This window comes from Myxocyprinus asiaticus, chromosome 37 (genome assembly GCF_019703515.2).
Source record: "Myxocyprinus asiaticus isolate MX2 ecotype Aquarium Trade chromosome 37, UBuf_Myxa_2, whole genome shotgun sequence".
In the NCBI taxonomy this organism is placed as follows: domain Eukaryota; kingdom Metazoa; phylum Chordata; class Actinopteri; order Cypriniformes; family Catostomidae; genus Myxocyprinus; species Myxocyprinus asiaticus.
This window is the reverse complement of record NC_059380.1, coordinates 39,786,051-39,807,588: the sequence shown is the minus strand read 5'-3', so window position 1 is coordinate 39,807,588 and position 21,538 is coordinate 39,786,051. Positions and strand designations below refer to the sequence as shown.

Here is a 21,538-nt window from a genome sequence, read left to right as displayed (position 1 = left end):
GAATCCAGGGCGTGCTGACCAAACCAAATTGGCCCGGTTGCTAGGGTGGGTAGAGTCACGTTGGGATAACCTCCTCTTGGTCGCTATAATGTGGTTCTCGCTCTCAGTGGGGCGGATGGTGAGTTGTGCGTTGATGACGTGGAGAATAGCGTGAAGCCTCCACACATTCTATGTCTCCGCGGTAACACGCTCAACAAGCCACGTGATAAGATGCGTGGATTGACGGTCTCAGACGGAGGCAACTGAGATTCGTCCTCCGCCACCCGGACTGAGGGACTCACTACGCCACCACGAGGACTTAGAGTGCATTGGGAATTGGGCATTCCAAATTGGGGAGAAAAAGGGGAGAAAATCCAAAAACAAAAAAATAATAACAAATGAAGACATAACTGAGTGAATCCAATTTAATGCAAATAACCAGTTTTAAATCTAATTCCAAAGGATGACGTTATTAAGTGAATCCAACTTATACAATTAAGTCGTTTTAAATTTAAAATAATTTCCTGTCCAAACATTTGATGATCAAACCGGTTCAATGTTTGCCTGTTAGATATAGTGTGAAGTGCAGTTTTAAGATAATTTAAACTGGACTTGGCCACTGTGCATGACAAACGTGGCTGAATTCTCATGACTTGAATAAGCTTGTCAAGCGGTAGTGAGATCACAGTTCATTTTTAATGGGAGAGAGAGAGCGGCACTGCTTGTCGGGGGGGGGGGGGGTCGCACACCAGACGCATCTGGCAGTCGACATGGGGCATTCTAAAACTCAAGACAACTGTTTTCAATGAAGGTACACACTACTGCCGCTTGCCGTCTGTCAACAGCGCCCAGCTACGTCTCCAGAGGATGCTCAAATTTCTGATACTTTTGATACCACTGCCGTGTCCAAACCGTGACGCGGCATGGCGCTTCTAGTCTGGTGTGTGACAGCCTTCAGCCTCATTTATTCTGCCAGTAGATCTTGCATGACTGCTTAAAGAACACCCGGAACACACGCAGCAATAAAATAATAATTTCTCATGTATCATTCACCAATCCGAGTAGATCTAATCAAACGGCATATTATCTGGCTGTGGTTAGTATCCACAAGAACAGTACAAAATCGCAGTAATCCTAATCCCTATGCACTATGCAGCACTCACTTTATATGGAGTAGTGTATGAGTCAAACATGAGCGATTAAGGATACAACTCACTTAAGGACCTGCTTCATCGTATTTACTGACATTCAAAAGCATGTTTCACAGCTCAGCTACAGTAAACCATTAATTGCAATGTAGCTCAGCCTGCAGTGTGTTTCTGCATAAATATTAGAGGTGTCTGTTATATAAAGAGAAAAATAATGTCCTGGAAAATGATGTCAAAGTGACATCCCTCAGGTGGTTTATCAGTAAATAAAATACTGATGGAACAATTTAATGTTTTATGTAGAATGTATAATGTGTAATGAAATACACTACTGGTCAAAAGTTTTGAAACACGACTGAAATGTTTCTCATGATCTTGAAAATCTTTTGATCTGAAGGCGTATGCTTAAATGCTTGAAATTAGTTTTGTAGACAAAAATATAATTGTGCCACCATATTAATTTATTTCATTATAAATCTAACATTTATTTTTAAAAAAAGTTTTTGAAATTGATGACTTGGACCAAATAACAAAGAAAAGCAGCCAATAAGTGCCCAACATAGATGGGAACTCCTTCAATACTGTTTAAAAAGCATCCCAGGGTGATACCTCAAGAAGTTGGTTGAGAAAATGTCAAGAGTACATGTCTGCAAATTCTAGGTAAAGGGTGACTACTTTGAAGATGCTAAAATATAACACAGTTTTGATTTATTTTGGATTTTGTTTAGTCACAACATAATTCCCATAGTTCCATTTATGTTATTCCATAGTTTTGATGACTTTACTATTATTCTTAAATGTGAAAAATATAAAATAAAGAATGAGTGTTTCAAAACTTTTGACCGGCAGTATATATTCCAAGTCTTCTGAAGGCATACAATATAGTTTTGTTAAGAAAAAAACAATTTAAGTAATTTTTTCAGGGAAAATTTTGATGTCTGTTGTGCGTTCATGAGCGCTATGAAAGAAGCTTGTTCACAGTGACTTTCATGTTCATATGAGAACTTGCATTTTTTACAGAATTAAACCATTCAATTTTCATGTGAATGCAAGCCATTGTAAACAAGCTTCTCTCATAGCATGAACACAAAATGCCAATATTTTCACTGAAACAAAATGATTACTTTTTTGTTTCTCTCCAAAACCTAACATACTGTATGACTCCAGAAGACTTGGAATATGTCGCACAAGTCATTGACTATTCTGTATGATACACCTTTTAGAAGCTTTCAAGTGAAGCAATATCATCTGCCAGTTGATTTTTCATAAAGCACATTTTTTAGGTTGCCTGACTAAACATTTTTACAATGTAAAAGGAAATACATAAAGTGCATTTGAGAAAGGTTAAATAATTGTTTAAAAGAATATTTTTAAAAAGACAGTTTACTCTAACAATGTGTTTAAAAACTGTTTACTGTTACTGTAACAATGTTAATGGACAGCAATGTGCTTTTGTTACCAATAATAAAGAATACTTTATCTTTGAAGTTTGTGCCTGTTACTGAGACATGATATGATTTAATTCAGTTAATTTTAAATGAATCCACTCATTATATGATTCATGTTTAATTAATTTATCAAATTAATTGTATTAAGTACTTCTCTTAACTATGGTGGTCCTTTTTTATTAACTCATTTTTGTTTAACTCCTATTTATTTTTTCAGATGTACTGTTTAGATCTACTCATTTTGAATAAATTACTTAAGGACTTCAATTGATGGATACTTAATTTAAAGCATAGTGTATTTAATTAAAAATATTGCTTGTAATCTGTTGCCATAATTGAATTGAGTAGATCTACTGTAATATTTTTTTACAGTGTACACTAACTAGGTGCTAGGCAAGTATTTTCATATCTTTTACTTGATAGTTACACCACTTGAGACCACCACTTTTTTTTTTTTTTTTTTTTTGTAGAAAATGCTATATATTTATTCATGGAACCAACATTGACACAAAGATTGCATTTCTATGAACTTGACATGTTTTAAACTAGATTTTTAAAAGACTTCTAAATTTTCAGCACCTCAGACAACCTTATTTGTTAATGACCATAACAGCCCAAAAAGTATGCAAGCAAAAAGATGCACACATTAAAAATCCAATGGAAACAGTGTCTTTGGTACATCTTGGTAACTTTAACACTACTTTTAATGCACTGCAATTTGACATGTATTAATCCTATTTGTGGATACTACATACATACTGATTCTAGATGCACCAAAACCAGTCAAGTGTGACTGGATTCTGTTGAGAGAATGTTATTAGATTTCTGTGTTAAAAACTAATGTGATTAAGTATTTTAAGCATGGACCCTACATCCAACATTCACAAAGAAAGACACCTCTGTGCACAGCCGGGAAACACTACGCCACCACAATCTATAAAACCCAATTCTTCCCTGTTAAGAGGCATCCCACACTAATGATGGCATGAGAGGATAAATGCATTATCTTCCCTCCCACCACACACACACACACACACACACCATATAATAGCTACACACAGAATAGCAGCACATAAAGCTCGCTGGTATCATTTCAAGGCTTTAAACAGGTCATGTCATGAGGAATCAAACTTTTCTTGATCTTGTGCATGAGCTCATAGTAATATAAAATCATACTTTAAGTTTCAAACTTTCTCCTCAATGCATAAAACCAAGCAGCCAAAATGCCTCATTCCCTTCTTCCGTGATTTAGTAACGTCACACGGGGTACTCAATAATGCATGACCGCCTCCACAGTAAAACATCAACGTCTACTTTTACATCATCGCACCCTTGGCCTGCCCACAGGCACTCAGACAGTCGATAAACTGGAGATAGAGGGACAGATATTGCATACCAAAGGGGAGTTACACAGGACAACTTTCTGTGCCCATATGAACTATTTTTAATTTTTTTTCTATATAAACATGCAATAGACATATCTTTTGACCGTTTTCATGCAACTCGTGCCGCTTTTAAAAGACGCTGTGTCAAGGTATAACTCTTTATCCCATTCGGTTTCATTCTGCAGCAAATGCGTCCTGGACGCGTTCTTGTGCCAATCTGCGCTATTTTTGGGGGTGATTTTATCCTCCTTTACCCCAATTTGGCATGCCCAGTTCCCAATGCTCACTAGGTCCTCATGGTGGCGCAGTTGCTCACCTCAATCCGGGTGGTGGAGGATGAATCTCAGTTGCCTCTGCCAATGAGACAGTCAGCCCGCACATCTTTCCACGAGGCTTGTTGGTCGCTTTACTGTGGAGACTTGCAAATGTGGAGGCTCACACTATTCCCCGTGCACAATTTACCATGTGCCCCATCAAGAGTGAGAACCACTATATCATGAACACGAGGAGGGTAACCCATGTGACTCTACCCTCCCTAGCAACAGGGCCAATTTGGTTGCTTAGGAGATCTGGCTGGAGTCACTCAGTACACCCTGAATTCGAGCTCTCCTGTCTGCGCTATTTATAATTATTAGTTTATGTAAACCTTGCACTAGATGGGCATTTTTGAGCATTTTGATGCATTTCCAGTTCCAGCAAGACAAACTCATAAAAACGCATCTTCTTCTGCTCCATTTTGAAGTGCATTTTACCGTTTAGGTGCGTATCCACATTACCGCAATTCTCCAAGTGCTCTCAGATCGCACAAAGCGCACCAAACAGCGTAGGAGCAGAAATGAGGACATGAAAAGTAATCTTTAAGATTCTCTGTTTGTGATTGTCATTATTTGTGTAGTTTCTCTCTCTACTCTCTTTTAGTCTGAGATCAATGTAATGAACACCCCTGGCAGACAGTAAAAGAACTTGTGATTTTTTAAATCTATATCAGGATCTTTCAATAAAGATGTGATTAATCAGAAATTTGCTTTAATACAGCCATTTAATTTCTATAAAACAAAAGTAAAAATCATAGGCTAAATAAGCCAGAAAGATTCACATATGCACAAAGAACAGGTTGCAATCAATAGCAATAGGCAAATGTTCTTTAGGGAAACTCACCTAACCAATACAGTTTCCACCAAAATAGCACTGTGCTTGTTGCTACTACAGTAAAATCACAAACAAAATGTTAATATTTTTAAAGAAATATGTGTTGAAGTTTAATACTTATGATTGAACTATAGCAATAACGATCCTTACCAGAATATTTGCCATTTTATTCTGTTTTGTATAACAATGGTGGCTAATTTCAAGTTTCCACAGTTTTAGTTTTACAGTAGTAACAATAACTGTAGTAACTATGGTAATTTGGTGGAAACTATGGCTGCCATTGTAAAGTTTTGCAAGTGGTACAATTTTATGGTCTATGTCTGGAGTTGACCGCAAAGAATGTCGCTAAAACAGATGGATGATGTCATACAAATGCTGTATACATTCACTGAAAGGAAATAGTCATGTGACTGGTAAGTTAACACAGCTGCTCTGAGACGACACAACGCTTGTCAAATCTGATATCATGTTCCGATTAAAATTCAAGGCAGGTCAACAATAATTAATGAAACAAAATGAAAAAAATATGAAATCCATGATCGTGTAATTAGTCTACTTTAAACCAATAAAACAATGCTATGAACATGCATGAAATATGAATACAAAATCAAGTTTCTTACCTTATCAATAGCAAGTGGTAGTGGTGCTGGAACAACACTGTAAAGAAAAGAGATTGTTGGTTTATAAAGAGATTCACACAGATCTACTGATCCACAGCGGTTCACAGGCATGTGAGGAAAGTTAGGTGCAAATATTTGCTAGTAGAATCACTCATCGTCAACAAATTCAACTTTGCACCATGTTAATCTTTTACAGTAACGCAGCTGCCTAGCAACCGTCCTGATTGATAGCAGAGTAACCAAGGTGATGAGACTTGCCCCAGGAGGCAGGTGAAGAATCTGACAAGATTTATACTATCGATTCAAGCATACTAAGTCACATGGAATACTGCTATTTGTCTTTATTTTAACCAGGAAACTGTGGCACACCAGATTACACTGGAAATGCACATGATAGTCCTTTGTGATGACAGATTTCATTTCATTTTAAAGCAAAAAGCAGTTACTGCATAAAAGTGATTTCACCAAAGGTAAGGGTGTTCTTACAGGGGTAGCAACACCAATATAAAAAGACACTAATATCCGGTCAAGTTAGATTTATTATTAATAAATAATCAGATATTATACATATTGAAATAAACAACTGCTCATCCAAACACAGTTCTCAAATATCTGCTAACTGATTTCAGCTAAGTCACTCCAAGCCAGTCTTCAGTTTCCACAGTTTCCTGTGTTTAAATGATGTAACTAGGCTGCGGGTTCAAAAGGTCAGCTGTAATACCTGCAGACTTTGAGCCCCAGAGAGAAACCAGGCAGAATTAGAATATGAAATGCTCTCTATCACTGGGAATGTGTGTAATTAGCATAACAGTTAACTTTAGAAACTATTAACTTGAAGCGGAGACATTTGGGTCTTGAATGGTGGCTGTATTCTGACTATGACAGAGATGTCTTCCGCTGCATGGTATTTCAAACTAACAAAGTCAAGAACGACATGCTTAATGTCTTGAAATTCAAAACAACATTCAATACAAAAAACAAAAGGATTTTCCAAAATTTCAATCAGCTTTAAAGGAAAAAACAAATAAGAGCTGTGTCTCTGAGGTTATCTATATAGTAGTTTACTCCTAAAAGTTGAAAAAAATCAATTATTAACAGATAAATATATATACTAAAAAAATTAATTGTTTTTCTTTTACAGGAAAATGGACCAAAAATATTCATGACTTGTTCACAGGGGTGTAGGGCTGGTTCAAACATTATTTCTCTATATTTTTTAGCCTTTTTTTCTTCTAATATTCAACTAGATATTTATGTATCTGCTCTGAAATGGCTTAAAACAGTGAATTTGTTCAGAGGAAACAAACACCCATAGACTTTATACCGCTAGCGCCATCTTTGATTTTTAATTGGATTTTTAATTGGAGGCTGTGAGGGATAGACTTACAGTCTCTTCAATGGCACAAACAGTATAAAGCTGTATAAAGCTCCTACATCACATCTGATTTTCCACAACTTATGTTGTCTGGATTTCTTTGTATAGTGTATGTTCTTAGACAGATATTTTATCAATGTATTGTCCGCGGAACGATCCAAAAACATTTAAACTGCAGTACAGCCCATTGAAGAGACTGTAAGTCTATCCGCACAGCCTCGTTGTCAAAGATGGCGCTAGCGTGAATAAGGTCTATTGTAGCCAAGTAGGTTAAAAATGATTGATGCAAGAAGTACAAATCTAGTAAAATTAGTTATGTTTTGAAGTAATGTTTTCCAGACAGTTTTTCAGTAAGTGAACCAACAGAAGAATTATATTTTTATTTAAATGAACAATACAATAATACATATTCATAAAATCATTATTTACCAACATATCTACTAAAAAAAAAATTTGTTAAACAAGAGGATGTGCAAAAACTACAACTAAAGTCACTTACTATTGGAATCCTGTGAAAATTAATTATAATACTGTATTTTTGTGGGACCCAGTCAAACTGAATATTACTATAATACTGAATTATTAGGGGCCTGGGTAGGTCAGCGAGTATTGACACTGACTACCATCCCTGGAGTTGCAAGTTCGAATCCATGGTGTGCTGAGTGACTCCAGCCAGGTCTCCTAAGCAACCAAATTGGCCCGGTTGCTAGGGAGGGTAGAGTCACATGGGGTAACCTCCTCGTGGTCGCAATGAGTGGTTCTCGCTCTCAATGGGGCTCGTGGTAAGTTGTGCGTGGATCGCGGAGAGCAGCATGAAACCTCCACATGCGGCAACATGCACTACGAGCCACGTGATAAGATGTGCGGACTGACGGTCTCAGAAGCGGAGACAACTGAGACTTGTCCTCCTCCACCCGGATTGAGGTGAGTAACCACACCACCACGAGGACCTACTAAGTAGTTGGGCATTACAAATTGGGAGAAAAGGGGGATAAAAAAAAATACAATAATAATAATAATCCTGAATTATTACTACTATTTTGAGGATAAATTTTTTTATAAAATATTAATATACAGTATATCTGACAGAGTATTTACTGCACTTTCACCAGGAGCTTTTATTTTGCTGGAAAACTGAAAGTGCAATGTGTATTGTACAGTTTTTTCCTCTTTACAAATATGGTGAAACACTGTCATCACTTAACAATACTGTGCCACGTTTTAAGAATTATTTACTAACTTGTAACAGTTACAAATGTTTGGAATTGTGCGAATGTGTGAACCGGCAGCACTTAGATTTCACAAAGCACACAAACCACTCGAGGCCACTGAAAACAGTGTATCATGAGCATCGAGCATGCAAAGAACAGGGCAACACGTGGTCACTCTGAAACACAAACTATGTATTTTTTATTTGAATTCATTTTGCAGCCCAACAAAAATACAATTAGTCTAATGACGTGCGGTTTATGAAACTTACTGGGCAATAAGCACTTTAAAATGATTGTGATATTCAAGACAATGCTTAAATTCATATCGCAGCAAAATTGTCACTACTATATTGTGTATATTCGATATATTATAAAAAATAAACATTGTTTTCAAACAGCTTACTCTCTCTGTATGCCATCGGTCGAACAAACAGATCCCAATCTTGTGAACTGAGCTTTTACTGAGCTTACCTTGTTTCATAAGTCTCAAGAATTTGAGTGTTATGACATGTTGTAACAGCATCTTTTATCTGCACGAGTAGCAAAAATGACATTAAAGTTGGTAAAGTGAAAATGTATTATAATATTTCCATGTGTTCATTAACAAAAAAACTGGGCTAAATGTGTCTTTTTACTAAATATTTACTAGATGTTTATTTGTTTCATTAGGGATGGGAATCGTAAGAAAACACTGGTTGCAGTGCATGTTTTCGTTTTATGCTGTAGATTCCGGCTCATGGGAGTCATTTATTTGAGAATCGGACTACACTGAACTCGCTGTATGTTTTGTGCAGCTAATTTTGTAGCAGCATTGTAGTGCTGCTGAACTGTAGTGCAGATAACACTGTCAGAGTGTTTTTAGCATGGTGTTACGTCCACATCAGCGAAAGAATGCACTTTCGAGAGCCATTCAATTTGTATATATTTTTCAAACAAAATTGGTTCCCAACCATTTCTTGCATTAAACATCTGGAATTTACTTTACAATGGATGTTTGGTTGAAAAGATGATTTCTCTGATTGACACACACACACACACACACACACACACACACACACACACACACACAATTTTAAGTCATTTCAGAAACAATACATAATTTTTTAGATAAATACTGAATATCATGAAAAGCCTGAAAAACACTGATATAATTTAGCTATATCATCTAGCCTTAGTATAGAGTGATAAGAGAGTTCAGGCCTCAATTCGGTCACTCCACACTGGGTTGCCACTGTGTACAGTGTTACTGCTTTTACTCGGTACAAGGGACAACACCGGTGTGAAATTTTATACTGGTGGAAACATTATAATATTAATACAATAATGAATAGTATAGCCTTAAATAAAGAATAGTTGCCTAATGAAGAGTTTGCAACCCATGATAAATGAACCTAAATAACACGCTGAAAGCCAGATGTTCTTTACCAACGTATCAAATTACACAGATGCAAATATACATTTTTGCAGGTAGTGAATATAATGTGCATGGTGGGAAACTCTAAGACGTCTCGGATTCGGAATAACACAAGAAATGCTGTTAGACACACAGACACGTGCTTGAAGAAACACACTTTATTATATTTTTAAGAACAGATGACAGAAAAGCTGTCTATGCACATGTCTGATGCGTTGTTTGTTTGGAGGCGTATGTAAAATTTTGTTTCAGTCTTCTGAAATGTTTTTGTAAGAATAATATAGTCTATAAGAATGCTGTAAATGACCTCAGACCATCTCATCTCAGGAGGTGCTTTGAGTTCAATTCTCTTTATTTCCACAGAGCAGTTCATTGTGAGCGCAACTCTGCAGGGTCACTTTATATATAGCCTATAATCTGTGATTAAATCATAAAATAATACAAAAACACGTTCACCTCGAACCATGATTTATATTTCAGTGATTATTATCATCATTATAATTATTATGTTTACATTTAGAATTGTTTTTAGATTTTAATATGTATTAGTAATTTTCCACCATTGTCATAGACGGATACTTGCGTGATGGTAAATGGAAAGGTGGGTATATATTTTTTTTTTTTTTTACCACTTAGTTATTTTAATTGCTTTTTCGTTTTGTTTAAAGTGCAATTTGAATTTAGAAATGTCTTTGGTTTAAGTTTTTCATTTTTTAAATAAATGAATTTAGTTTTCAATGCAAAATCACTAAAGCAAGAATATTCACTGATCCCTCAGCCGGGGGGTTGACGATGTAATTGGATATTGTGATATATATATTTTTTTGAATAAAAATATCATGAACATATTTCTTGCATATCACCCAGCCCTAGGAGAGAACAAAATGAATTTATTTCACATTCAAAGTTTCTCTTCTGAAGCAGCTTACTGGGTACTGGGAAGAAAGGTAATAAAACACTAACATAAATCCCACAACAACCCACAATAAGTGATGAATTTGCCCAGACAACGAAATATCCGACCGGTAACCCATGATGTAGAGAACACACAGATGACGTAGGCTTGTTGCTAAAGAGATGTTGCCCTTCACAACTGTTGAAAAGCCATCTTTCAAAAAGTTGAACATACATTTTAATTGCACTTCAGTTTTTTCAGTTTCATTTGAAATTTTAGTTAAAATAAATAAAAAATAAAGGATGGACCCAATTCACATTTCAAGCGCCATTCTTTCAAAAGCCTTGCAGTACCTTTTCTTTGTAAAGTCTTGTTGCATAGGAAAAACACTTTATACCGAGAAATCCTTCAGCAAAGCAGATGTCTGGCTGTCCTCAGTTCCATGTCTGTGGTCTTCTAAAGGCCGTAGGAAACTTAACTTGGCAATATTTGTCTTTGAACCACATGTTATCATGCTCTCTTTAGCAGCTTAAAAATAAGAGTACATCCTCGTCACTTTCGCAAGATCAACAGTACAGTTATGTATTCTCCACACAATTCAAAAGCATCCACGCCTCTCCCAGAGGCAGCGGTCAGAGTTCAAGCGCTCATCATGTGATAGTTCCAGACTCTTATGAAATAAAACACTCCAAAGTCCCAAAGAGCTCAAAACAGATCTGAAGCGCTTTAGATTTCTATTCGCAGTGAAACTCAGATGGGACAACAGCGGCAGATCTTGATCCCGTGGCCGACTGCCCCTATGGGATCTGCTCGTAACTCGTGCAAAGAAACAAAACCGACGGGTTGGAGAGCATTCCTGGAGACGCAGGGGAAGTTAGCACACACAGGTTGTCAATATGCCAATACGGTTATGCAATGGTGATCCACAACCTCCTTTATAACTTTCCACAAAGACAATAAAGATTATTCTTCTATTTCTGCAGTATGTAATGTATACTTGCAAAATCTGCTAATTCTCTTCATACACAGAATACCCAAGATGACCCACTAGAGGTGTAACGATTCACTCATCTTACGATTCGTTCGGTTCATGATACTGAATTCACAATTCGGTTCAGCTCATGATGCTTTCAATCTTGATACAGGCTTTATTTCAAGTTTAAGAAACTACTTTAAGACACATGCAAAACAGTTCCTTTCCTTTAAAACTTAACTAAAAATGCAGTTCATTAAAGTGCAAAATGATCTCAGATAATGTATGTACTGGGACTAAAAATCAGCCCATAAAAGTGCAATAGTGACATCAGAATAGAAATATTCATAATTCTGTTTAGCTGAAAATACAGAATTATATTAGATATATATGCTTACACACTGTCACTGATTACATAACATTTAAAGCATTCTAAATTAACATTTCATTTTTTAGAGCTGTCGATTTAATGCATTCAATTAGTGTGATTAATTATATTTGTAAAAATTGCATTAAAATTAACGTATGCGTTCTTGCGTTCCGTCAGCACTGTGAGAACTGGACACATTGACGAGCAAAACAGATTGCTGTCGGCTGTAGGCTTGTTCAATTATATGAGAATAAAACAAACAATATATTGAGTTCTTAAGCCATTATTTGTATTGTCTAATCCATGCTTTATTAATCTGCCACAATAATGCAGATTATTTCAAGCTTAATTTCAATCAGTATTTTATAGTTATTATAGACCCAACATATTATATTTATAAATATTTGAATTATTATGCATTATTTATATGAATTCTTTATTTAGGGGCCTTTCTCTACAAATAATCTGTCATTAATTAGATAAAAAACGAATCGATTGACAGCTCAAATTCTTTTTCTAAAAAAGTAATGTCACTGACTACATCAAAATATTCTTTTCAAAAAACAAATTTTATAAGAATAATGAAGGCTATACTTAAATGTACTGGTACTGAAATCAAAAGACATAACATCAGGAATATTTTCACTCATATCATTATTATAAATAATATTCAAATTCGCTTTTGCGAATGCCAATTATCGCCAATCAGAACACATTTCACTGTGGGTGGAGCTATCCAACACACCGCAACTGAAATAGAAACCAAGCAACCATCAAAATGCATGTAGTCACAATGATTACATGTGTTTTAAAACAGATTTTTAAAAGATTTCTCATTTTCATCATCTTGGACAACCTATCTTTTCAATGACCCAATGGCCCTGGAACATCAAGTCTTCCAAATGGAAACAGTGAAGGCAATCTGATGAGGAACTCCATAAGGAGGGGAGATATCTTAAGCAGATATTTTTTGTCGACCTCCTTGGAAAGAATTTCAGCAGGCTAGTGAGATGTTATACTTTCAGGGAAACGACATCTCCGGCTATCATTCTGATCTAATTCATTACACATATGGAAAGCATAAGCCCTGACCATATACACACGCCAATCCCTCGAAAGCATCTTGTAATAAACAAACATGCACAGACACACAGCTAACCTTAAACACACATCTCCACTGCCCTGGCGGGGCTCCAGAGTCAACGGCTCAACAACTAGCAGTGTGTGGCCTCTATAAATACCTTAACAACTAGATGTGAACATGCGACAGGGTCGAGAACTCGTTCAAAGAGCTCCACTGCAGTCATGGGACGCTATCATCACTGTTTGCACACAACACAACCCAAGAGGAAGAGATGACAAAACTACAAAAACTACACATTTTGAAAAAAAAAAATCGACTTTAGATTTAAAGGAACAGTACACCCAAAGATTTTTATTCTGTCATTATTTGCTCACCCTCATGAATTTCTTATGCGGAACACCAGAGGATCATGGTACAGAATGTTTCATACATAGCAGTTGATGGGGTCTCAGTTAAAAGGTAGAGAAAAAGCCCTCAAGTGTCATGAAAGTAGTCCATGTCCAAATGAAATCATATTGTAAATGCCTGTTCTCATTGGTTTTTGTGTCATGACATCATGTTTGTTTCTCAAGACACTCAAGAACCAACAAGGTTTGATGTTATTGGCATGTCACCATTTTAGCTTTGAGCTCTGCACACACGAGTTGATCAATGATATGATTTGATTTGTTCGGAGCCCCTTACAGGACAGGGAGGGAATTTATTTTCTGAAATAGTTTTGCATTCCTTCACAATTTTTTGGGTTCCCTTGCAACACCTCTGTCCATCCCTTATGAAACTTAACCATGGTTTTACCACAGTAACCATATTTAACCATGAAATTTAAGGTAAAACCATAGTAACAATACAGGAAAACCAAAACCAAGGTATCATACAGCCCAAAAACATTGTTTATTTCACTATAGTAACACCATGGTTAAATTTGTGGTACATGTGGTACAATAAAAAAATTGTTACATGATTACTGCAGGTGTGCTACAGTGAAACCATGGTTTATTTTCATAAGGGCATCTTTTTTAAATGGAAACAAAAAAAAAAAAAGCACAAATTAACCATGATGTTACTCTATTAAAACTGTAATAACCATGTTGTTTTGTTTGTTTGTTTTTAACAGACTCAACTTTATTACCATAGTTTTGGTTTTCCTCTATAATTACCATTTATGGTTTTACTACAAATATCATGGTGACTAGCAAAACCTCGCTAAATCTATCACATTGTGGTTACTGCACTACAAATACCATAGTTGAACTATGGTTACCATAGTAAAACCAAGGTTAATTTAGAAGATTAGGAATATGACGCACGAGTCACATGGACAACTTGCTTTAGTATGGAAATCAGCGATCACAACATTCTTTAAAATGATCCTGTTAAGTTCCGTAGAACAAATAAAGTCAAACAGGTTTGGAACGACATGAGGGTGAGTACATAATGACAGTTTTAATTTTTGGGTGAACTATTCCTTTAATTATTCCACTGGACTACAAATCCTTATGTTGCCCTAGTCTATTTTCGTGGGGCCACTTAAAAGGCTATTTTTTCCCCCTTTCCTATACTTCAAATCCCTATCAGTATCATTTTATCCCTGAAAATGACAAAAAGCATTTTGAATTATCCATCAATGTTTTAGAAATTCAGCAAACGGTGGGAGAAAAAAAACGGTGTGTGGTCCCACATTCTTGGCAACGTAAATGATGGCAGTATTCATGGAGTTCAGAAGAGAAGTCTCAGTAATTTCCATTATGAAAGCAATATTTTAGGACAACTTCATCTTGAAGTGTAAAAAAGTCATCTGATCCAAAATCAACACCGATGCCCACAGTACAAACCTTGTTTCCATGTGAGTGAATTTAACAGGTGCTGCCAGCAATGGCGGCCACTGGGAAGCCATCTGCTTCACGGACGCCTTCCGTTAAGCGATTTTTATAGCCCAGTGAGACACACACAGACAAACATAGCATTCATACAGTGTTAGGAAATCCCTTCCACCAACAAGACCATCAATATTGCTCTTCATAAACATAATAAACACCAGCAATGCCAAGCATCGGATTACTAACAAGACGACTGCTTGGCTCTAGACTCAGCAACTGCGCTACACTATGCAGCCTTTTATCTAAATTAAAAGGATAGATTACTCAGAAATAAAAATTTGGTCATCATTTATTTATCCTGATGTTGATCCAAATCAATCTGACTTTCTTTAGTCAAGCTGGTTCTCTTGTCTGATCTCAATGTAATCAAACATTTTTGTCCTTCGCGACAAACACTCGTCTCGTGGTGCTAAAATGGAGCAGGGGAGCAGATGGAGGTGGATGTGACCCTTAAAGCCCCTACTCATACTCATGTCTCATCTCAGACAGTCTGGTCTGCATGCAGCATCAAACAAATCCAATCAAAAACCAATAACTGACCGGGTCAGGGTGAGTCACACGCAATGTAATTCCTGCAAACCATCTTTTGTAAGCTGTTATTACAATTTGATGGGCAATATGCGGTTTGAATCATTGTCTTCACACTTGCTTGATATTCTATTGACAAACCGATATACTGATTAGGTCGATAAACTGGCAGATATCTGGCCATTTTTAGATCAGATTTAGACTGGTCGTGCTGTACATTTCATGCTGTAGATTCTAAAGAACCAGCTCATACGATTCATTCGATCGGCATTCGCACTACACTAGTCAGAATTTACGTTTTTGATTCTCTAAAAAGAACCCGCTTATTAGAGTAAACCATTCGTCAATTAGACTACACTGGTAGTGCTGCAATTTGCGTGCTGTAAATAAAAAAAGGTTAATAAGAGTCCTTCGTTTGGGAATCAGTCTACACTGGTCATGCTGCATCTTTGGCTCTGTAGGTTCAACAGAACCAACTCAGAGTCATGTGTTTGGGAATCGGACTACAAGGGTCACGCAGTGTTTTTGATTCACTGAAAAGAATCGGCTCATAAGAGTCATACACTCTGGAATCGGACTATACTAGTCACGCTGTATGTTTCACACTATAGATTCAAAAGAATCAGCTAATAGGAGTCATTTGATGGGAGTTGGACTACAGTGGATGCATCATGTGTTTTCTGCAGTAAATTCAAAAGAAACGGCTCATAAGAGTCATTAGTTTAGGAATCTGACTACATGGGTTGCACTGTATGTTTTGAGCTGTTAATTTCAAAGAACCAGCTTATTAGAATAATTTGCTCTGCAATCGGACTACACTGGACACACATTGTGTTTCGTGCTGTAGATTCAAAAGAACCGGCTCATAAGAGTCACTTGTTCGGTAATTGGACTACACTGGATGCAAATTGTGTTTCGCGCTGTAGATTCAAAAGATTCAACTCTTTTTTTTGTTCTCAACCCTAAACATCAGGCATTATAAAAAAACATATCGGTCGACAACTACATTGTACACACATTAAAACATTTGTCCACTATCAACTAACAGTTAACCTGTCGGACCACATTTCATTTCTTCGGAAACAAGTTCAAGCAAATGTTGCTTTGGTCCACTGAATCACTGGAATAAGCAACTGCAAGCTTCAGCTCAACCATACAAGATTATATCACATTCTGTGCATGTTTTTTGGCGATATAACGCAGAGAACCACCTTAAAGACAAGAATAACCCCCCAGGATCGAAAGAAACTGACAGATGCCATTTGGAAAATTTATGTAGGCCTAATTTTTTTTTAAACAAATATAAAACAGGCCTTACTCTGATCGTCGCCGAGCTTCCATGCCATCTGGTAGGAAGAGCTTGATGGTCGACACTACACAGCCATGAGTGACTAAAGAGAGAGAAAAGAATGTAAAATAGATGATCAACAAACAGAATATATTCATAAAAAGAAGGACTTCAAAGCAAGATACCATTTATACCAAACATAAACATGTCATAAAAACAATGACAATCACAAATATAAAGGCATACATGTCTATCAGCTTTAAAAGATTTTGTTTCGCTACATGAGCATTAGAAAAATCAACCACTACAAACACAGTCATCGTGACTTTTCTGGTTTTGGCATGAAAACAGAGACAAATTCCTGACGTGTAGTGAGACACAGCTAACTGGTGCCAACAAGGCAAAGTGTTAAAAACTGTACATAGTGATAAACATCCAAACATGACTAAAAAACAAAATGGAACCTGGTTTTAATACCTTTTCCAAAAACGGTTTGAACGGAGTTAAACTCAAATGCTTCTGATAGGTTTTCTTGCTCCCTGAACACAAACGCACTTCCATTCTGCTATAATGTTTGCCTTCATTCGCTCTAAAAGGGCAAGTTAGTTTGCATTTGTATCTGATTGCGAAAGTGTCCATTGCATGTAACGAGTTACAACACCACCAAAGCAGCACTCAGCCGCTGATCATGGGTTTCAAAACTGCAATCAGAATTACAGCATCTTCCAAAACTGGTATGTGCAGTATGTGCTGACTGCATTTGTGTGAAAGTGATTCTCTATCTTAGTTTCTATCCAAGTTTCATAAGAAACTTCACGTTTCAGGTCAAGGTGTCCAACTTCGGGCTGAGCGATATGGCCATATTATCACAATGCTTTTGTTCATATAGTTCGATATTTATATTTACATTTCATACCATTGATGGGGAAGGAAATGCATTCCACATGTTTATTACAGCTCAAGAATGAATGCAAACATAACTTGTTTGTTTACAATTAAACTCCAGAGGGTAAGCTAATTTGAAATATACTCAAGAACATCGGATATCGAATATGAACAAAAAACAATTTTCAAAAAAAAAAAAAAATCGCTATTGTTTTTAATCGCCCTGGCCTAGTCCAACTTCATTAATATCAGGCTCATCTTGCATTGTTATTTGTTTTCTCCAAAAACTACTTCGAGGTATATTCCTCGAATTAAGCCACCAAAACGAATACCAGGTAAACACACTTGGTAAACCTTTACAATAAGGTTTCATTTGTTAACATTAGTTAACATGAACTAACAATGAACAATACTTAAAGCATTTATTAATCTTAATGTTAGTTGCAACATATACAAATACATTTTTAAAATCAAAAGTTGTATTAGTTAACATTAGTTAATGCACTATGAACTAACATGAACTAACAATGAACAATTGTATTTTTATTAACATTAACAGCAGTATTCATGGGTAGTTCAGAAGAGAAGTCTCAGTAATTTCCATTATGAAAGCAATAATTGTTTATTCATAACTGATGCATTTACTAATGTTAACAAATGGAACCTTATTGTAAAGTGTTACCACACACTTTTTGACCAATGAATTTCCGTGATTTTTCTATGACTTAAAAAAAATTGCTGTTTGTGAGATTGCACTCACAAACAGCAATTTCTAACCAATTTAACGTTTAAAGCAGAGCGTAACTAGGTAAATCTACACTCACCAGCCACTTTATTAGGTACACCTGTAAACCTACTTATTCATGTGATTGTCTAATCAGCCAATCATGTGGCAGCAGTGCAATGTATAAAATCATGCAGATATGGGTCAGGAGCTTCAGTTAATGTTCACATCAACCATCAGAACGGGGAAAAAACATGATCTCAGTGATTTGGACCGTGGCATGACTGTTGGTGCCAGATGGGCTGGTTTGAGTATTTCTGTAACTGCTGATCTCCTGGGATTTTCACACACAACAGTCTCTAGAATTTACGCAGAATGATGCCAAAAACATCCAGTGAGCGGCAGTTCTGTGGATGGAAACGCCTTGTTGATGAGAGAGGTCAACAGAGAATGGCCAGACTGGTTTGAACTGACAAAGTCTACGGTAACTCAGATAACCGTTCTGTACAATTGTAGGGAACAGAATATAATCTCAGAATGTCGAACCTTGAGGCGGATGGGCTACAACAGCAGAAGACCACGTTGAGTTCCACTTCTGTCAGCCAAGAACAGAAAGCTTGAGGCTGCAGTGGGCCTACCATCTGTGTACCTCAGCAGAAATCCAGATTTGTCAGACCAGGCAATGTTTTTCCAATCATCTACTGTCCAGTTTTGGGGAGCCTGCGCCCACTGCAGCCTCAGTTTCCAATTCTAAGCTGACAGCAGTGGTACCCAGAGGGGTCTTCTGCTGCTGTAGCCCATCCACCTCAATGTACAACGTGTTGTAGGGCTGTCAACTGGGCAGATAACTAAGTTCGAATTAGAACTTAGTTTAGAACTTAGAACTAATACCATTTAGAACAAAATAAAAGATCGGTTAATAACGTTTTTTTTAAAATGACAGTACTCCGTACTAAAGGGGGGTGAAACACCAACTGCAGTGTTGCCAGATCTCGCAACAGAAACAAGCAACCTGGTCTGGAAAAAACAGCTCAAAATAAGCCACTTTCCTCACCAAAATAAGCAAAAATAAGCAATAAATGTTTTTCCTGTGTGGTGGATTTATCGGCATAGAAATAATAACAAGCATAGAGTTAATTAACAATTAAGTATCATTTTAATTACAGATCTGCTTCTCAGTCAAAACCTGACAGCATTGAATCTGTATTAATGTATCATATCTAACAATAATTCAGTGAAGACTTGGAAACAACTGAGAAATGTACTTTTTACCAATAATTAATGTTTTCCTTGTATCTTAATTAGCCGTGTATTTACAGTATATGTAGTAATTATACATAGTTGATAAAAAGGTCTTCATTCAGAGAATGTGACATCCACAACTGTGTGATGCAGCAGTTTTCTTCAGGGTTAAAGCACGTGTTTCATTTTTTTGGGCAACATGAAGTGTTGTAGTTCCAAAAATGTACTGTGATAAACCCTTTGACCTTCGGTTTCATGAAAAAATTATTGGAATGAAATTAACCGGTAATAACTGGTTACCAGCATTTTAAAATAACATTTTCATTCCAGAACAGCTGAAAATCACTTTGTTCCTATTTTCGGTTACGTTCTGGAAAAAGTTGTTCATTTTGTGTTTTCGTTCCTTGAACCGTTTTTAGTCCATGTTTGGAGGCATAGCTTACATTAAAAAATTGGACTGCAAAAAAGGAATTTTACTGTAAATTCTATTAATCTAAATTAATAATTGTGATTACACTAACAAGGGAAATGATCGACAATTACATATTTTGTCATAATCATGCAGCCCTAACATAAATACAAAAAGATCAAATGAACCTATTTAACAGAACAAACACATAAAAACTATCAACACTACTGAATCACTACACAAGTGGTTCACAACTGGTTTTGCTTCAGGACCCATATTTTACACAGTGAAAAACTTAACCTGTATTTAATGTAGCCTGAGTGGCATTTTCTTTTATCTTACATAGCTTTGTTCATGGCTTTCAAGTTTAAGGGCATTTATCAAGTGCCGTTATTTTTGTTGTTGGTATCAAGAGGTGAAACGCTGTCATCTCCTTTGCTGTGAATCTGTGTCACGTTTTTAGATTTATATAATAACTTGTAGTGGTCAAAATCATTTGGAATTGCACAAGTGCGAAAATGTAGTAGCCAAATAAATAAAGCATTAAAATCACTGCGATACAATTGTGAATACTCACCCAGCCATACCCATTGTCATAAATTCAGAAATATATTTAAAAACAAAGCAAAATACACTTTCATGACCGATAAGAAATCTTTTTGGCCAGTACAAGTTCCTCGATTCACTCGCCATTGGCAGGTGTGGGAAAAAGTTATTTTTGAACCTAGTATGCAAGTATAAGATAATTCCATACAAGCACATGAATGTTGGCAACTGTAAAAGTGTTGTTTCACTAACAGATATTTGCACTGTAACTCCTAATACACATCTACACCTGCATTACAGACATAAAAAGCTGGACCATGTTTCACTATCAATACATCAAATGGCTTCGCTCACCTTTCCGGGTGTTCTCAGTCACGTCCACCCCAAACTGAATGATGTCACCAGAGAGCACCTCACATGGTGGGCTCTCCTCCGACCCACGGCTCAGACGCTGGCTGTTAATGAAGGTGCCATTGCTGCTTTTGGTGTCCTGGAGATAGAACTGTGAACAGAGGAGAGACCACATAAATGTGTTAACCCTTGTGTTGTGTTCATTTGTGCTAACACATTTTGTGTTCCTGGTCAAAAATGACTGGCACACGAAGATGTTTTATTAGAGGTGTAACGGTGTATCGCGGCACGGTACATCACGATTCAAAAATGTGACGATACGCATCATGGAGATTGGATTTTTTTTTTATTATTATTATTATTTTTTTACAAGCGTCTGTATCCAATAAGCGCAACATCCTTTGACGAGGGAAGCGGAAATCGCTTCAGTGCACATAAATAAGGAGCTCTAAAATTATTAGTAAATAATTACTACAAGAATTACAAGAACTGAAAGTAAAACCATGTAAGCGAATGAAATAAAGGGAATGGAAGAGAGAAGAGCATTTTTAGCCAGGAGGAATCTGATGTCCGTCTGATGTGCAAGAGAAAATTAGGCTACGTTCACACTAGGGCTGTCAATTGAGCAGAGAAACGA

At 36.5% G+C, this 21,538-nt stretch overlaps 1 protein-coding gene across 7 annotated transcripts in view; it reads right to left on the bottom strand.

Moving 5' to 3' along the window:
* LOC127427856 (sarcolemmal membrane-associated protein-like) overlaps positions 1 to 21,538 on the bottom strand; it is a 109,792-nt gene that overhangs the window by 42,751 nt on the left and 45,503 nt on the right. For 5 of the 7 annotated variants that reach the window (XM_051675705.1, XM_051675704.1, XM_051675707.1 and 2 more), the window contains exons 2-4: positions 20,905 to 21,052; positions 16,775 to 16,847; positions 5,730 to 5,766 (exon numbers count right to left, since the gene is read on the bottom strand). In XM_051675705.1, the coding sequence (XP_051531665.1) occupies positions 5,730 to 5,766; positions 16,775 to 16,847; positions 20,905 to 21,052 (258 nt within the window). Of the gene's footprint in view, positions 1 to 5,729; positions 5,767 to 10,977; positions 11,356 to 16,774; positions 16,848 to 17,221; positions 17,353 to 20,904; positions 21,053 to 21,538 lie in introns of those variants that run through there. The other 2 variants (XM_051675710.1, XM_051675709.1) reach the window with 2 other exon arrangements.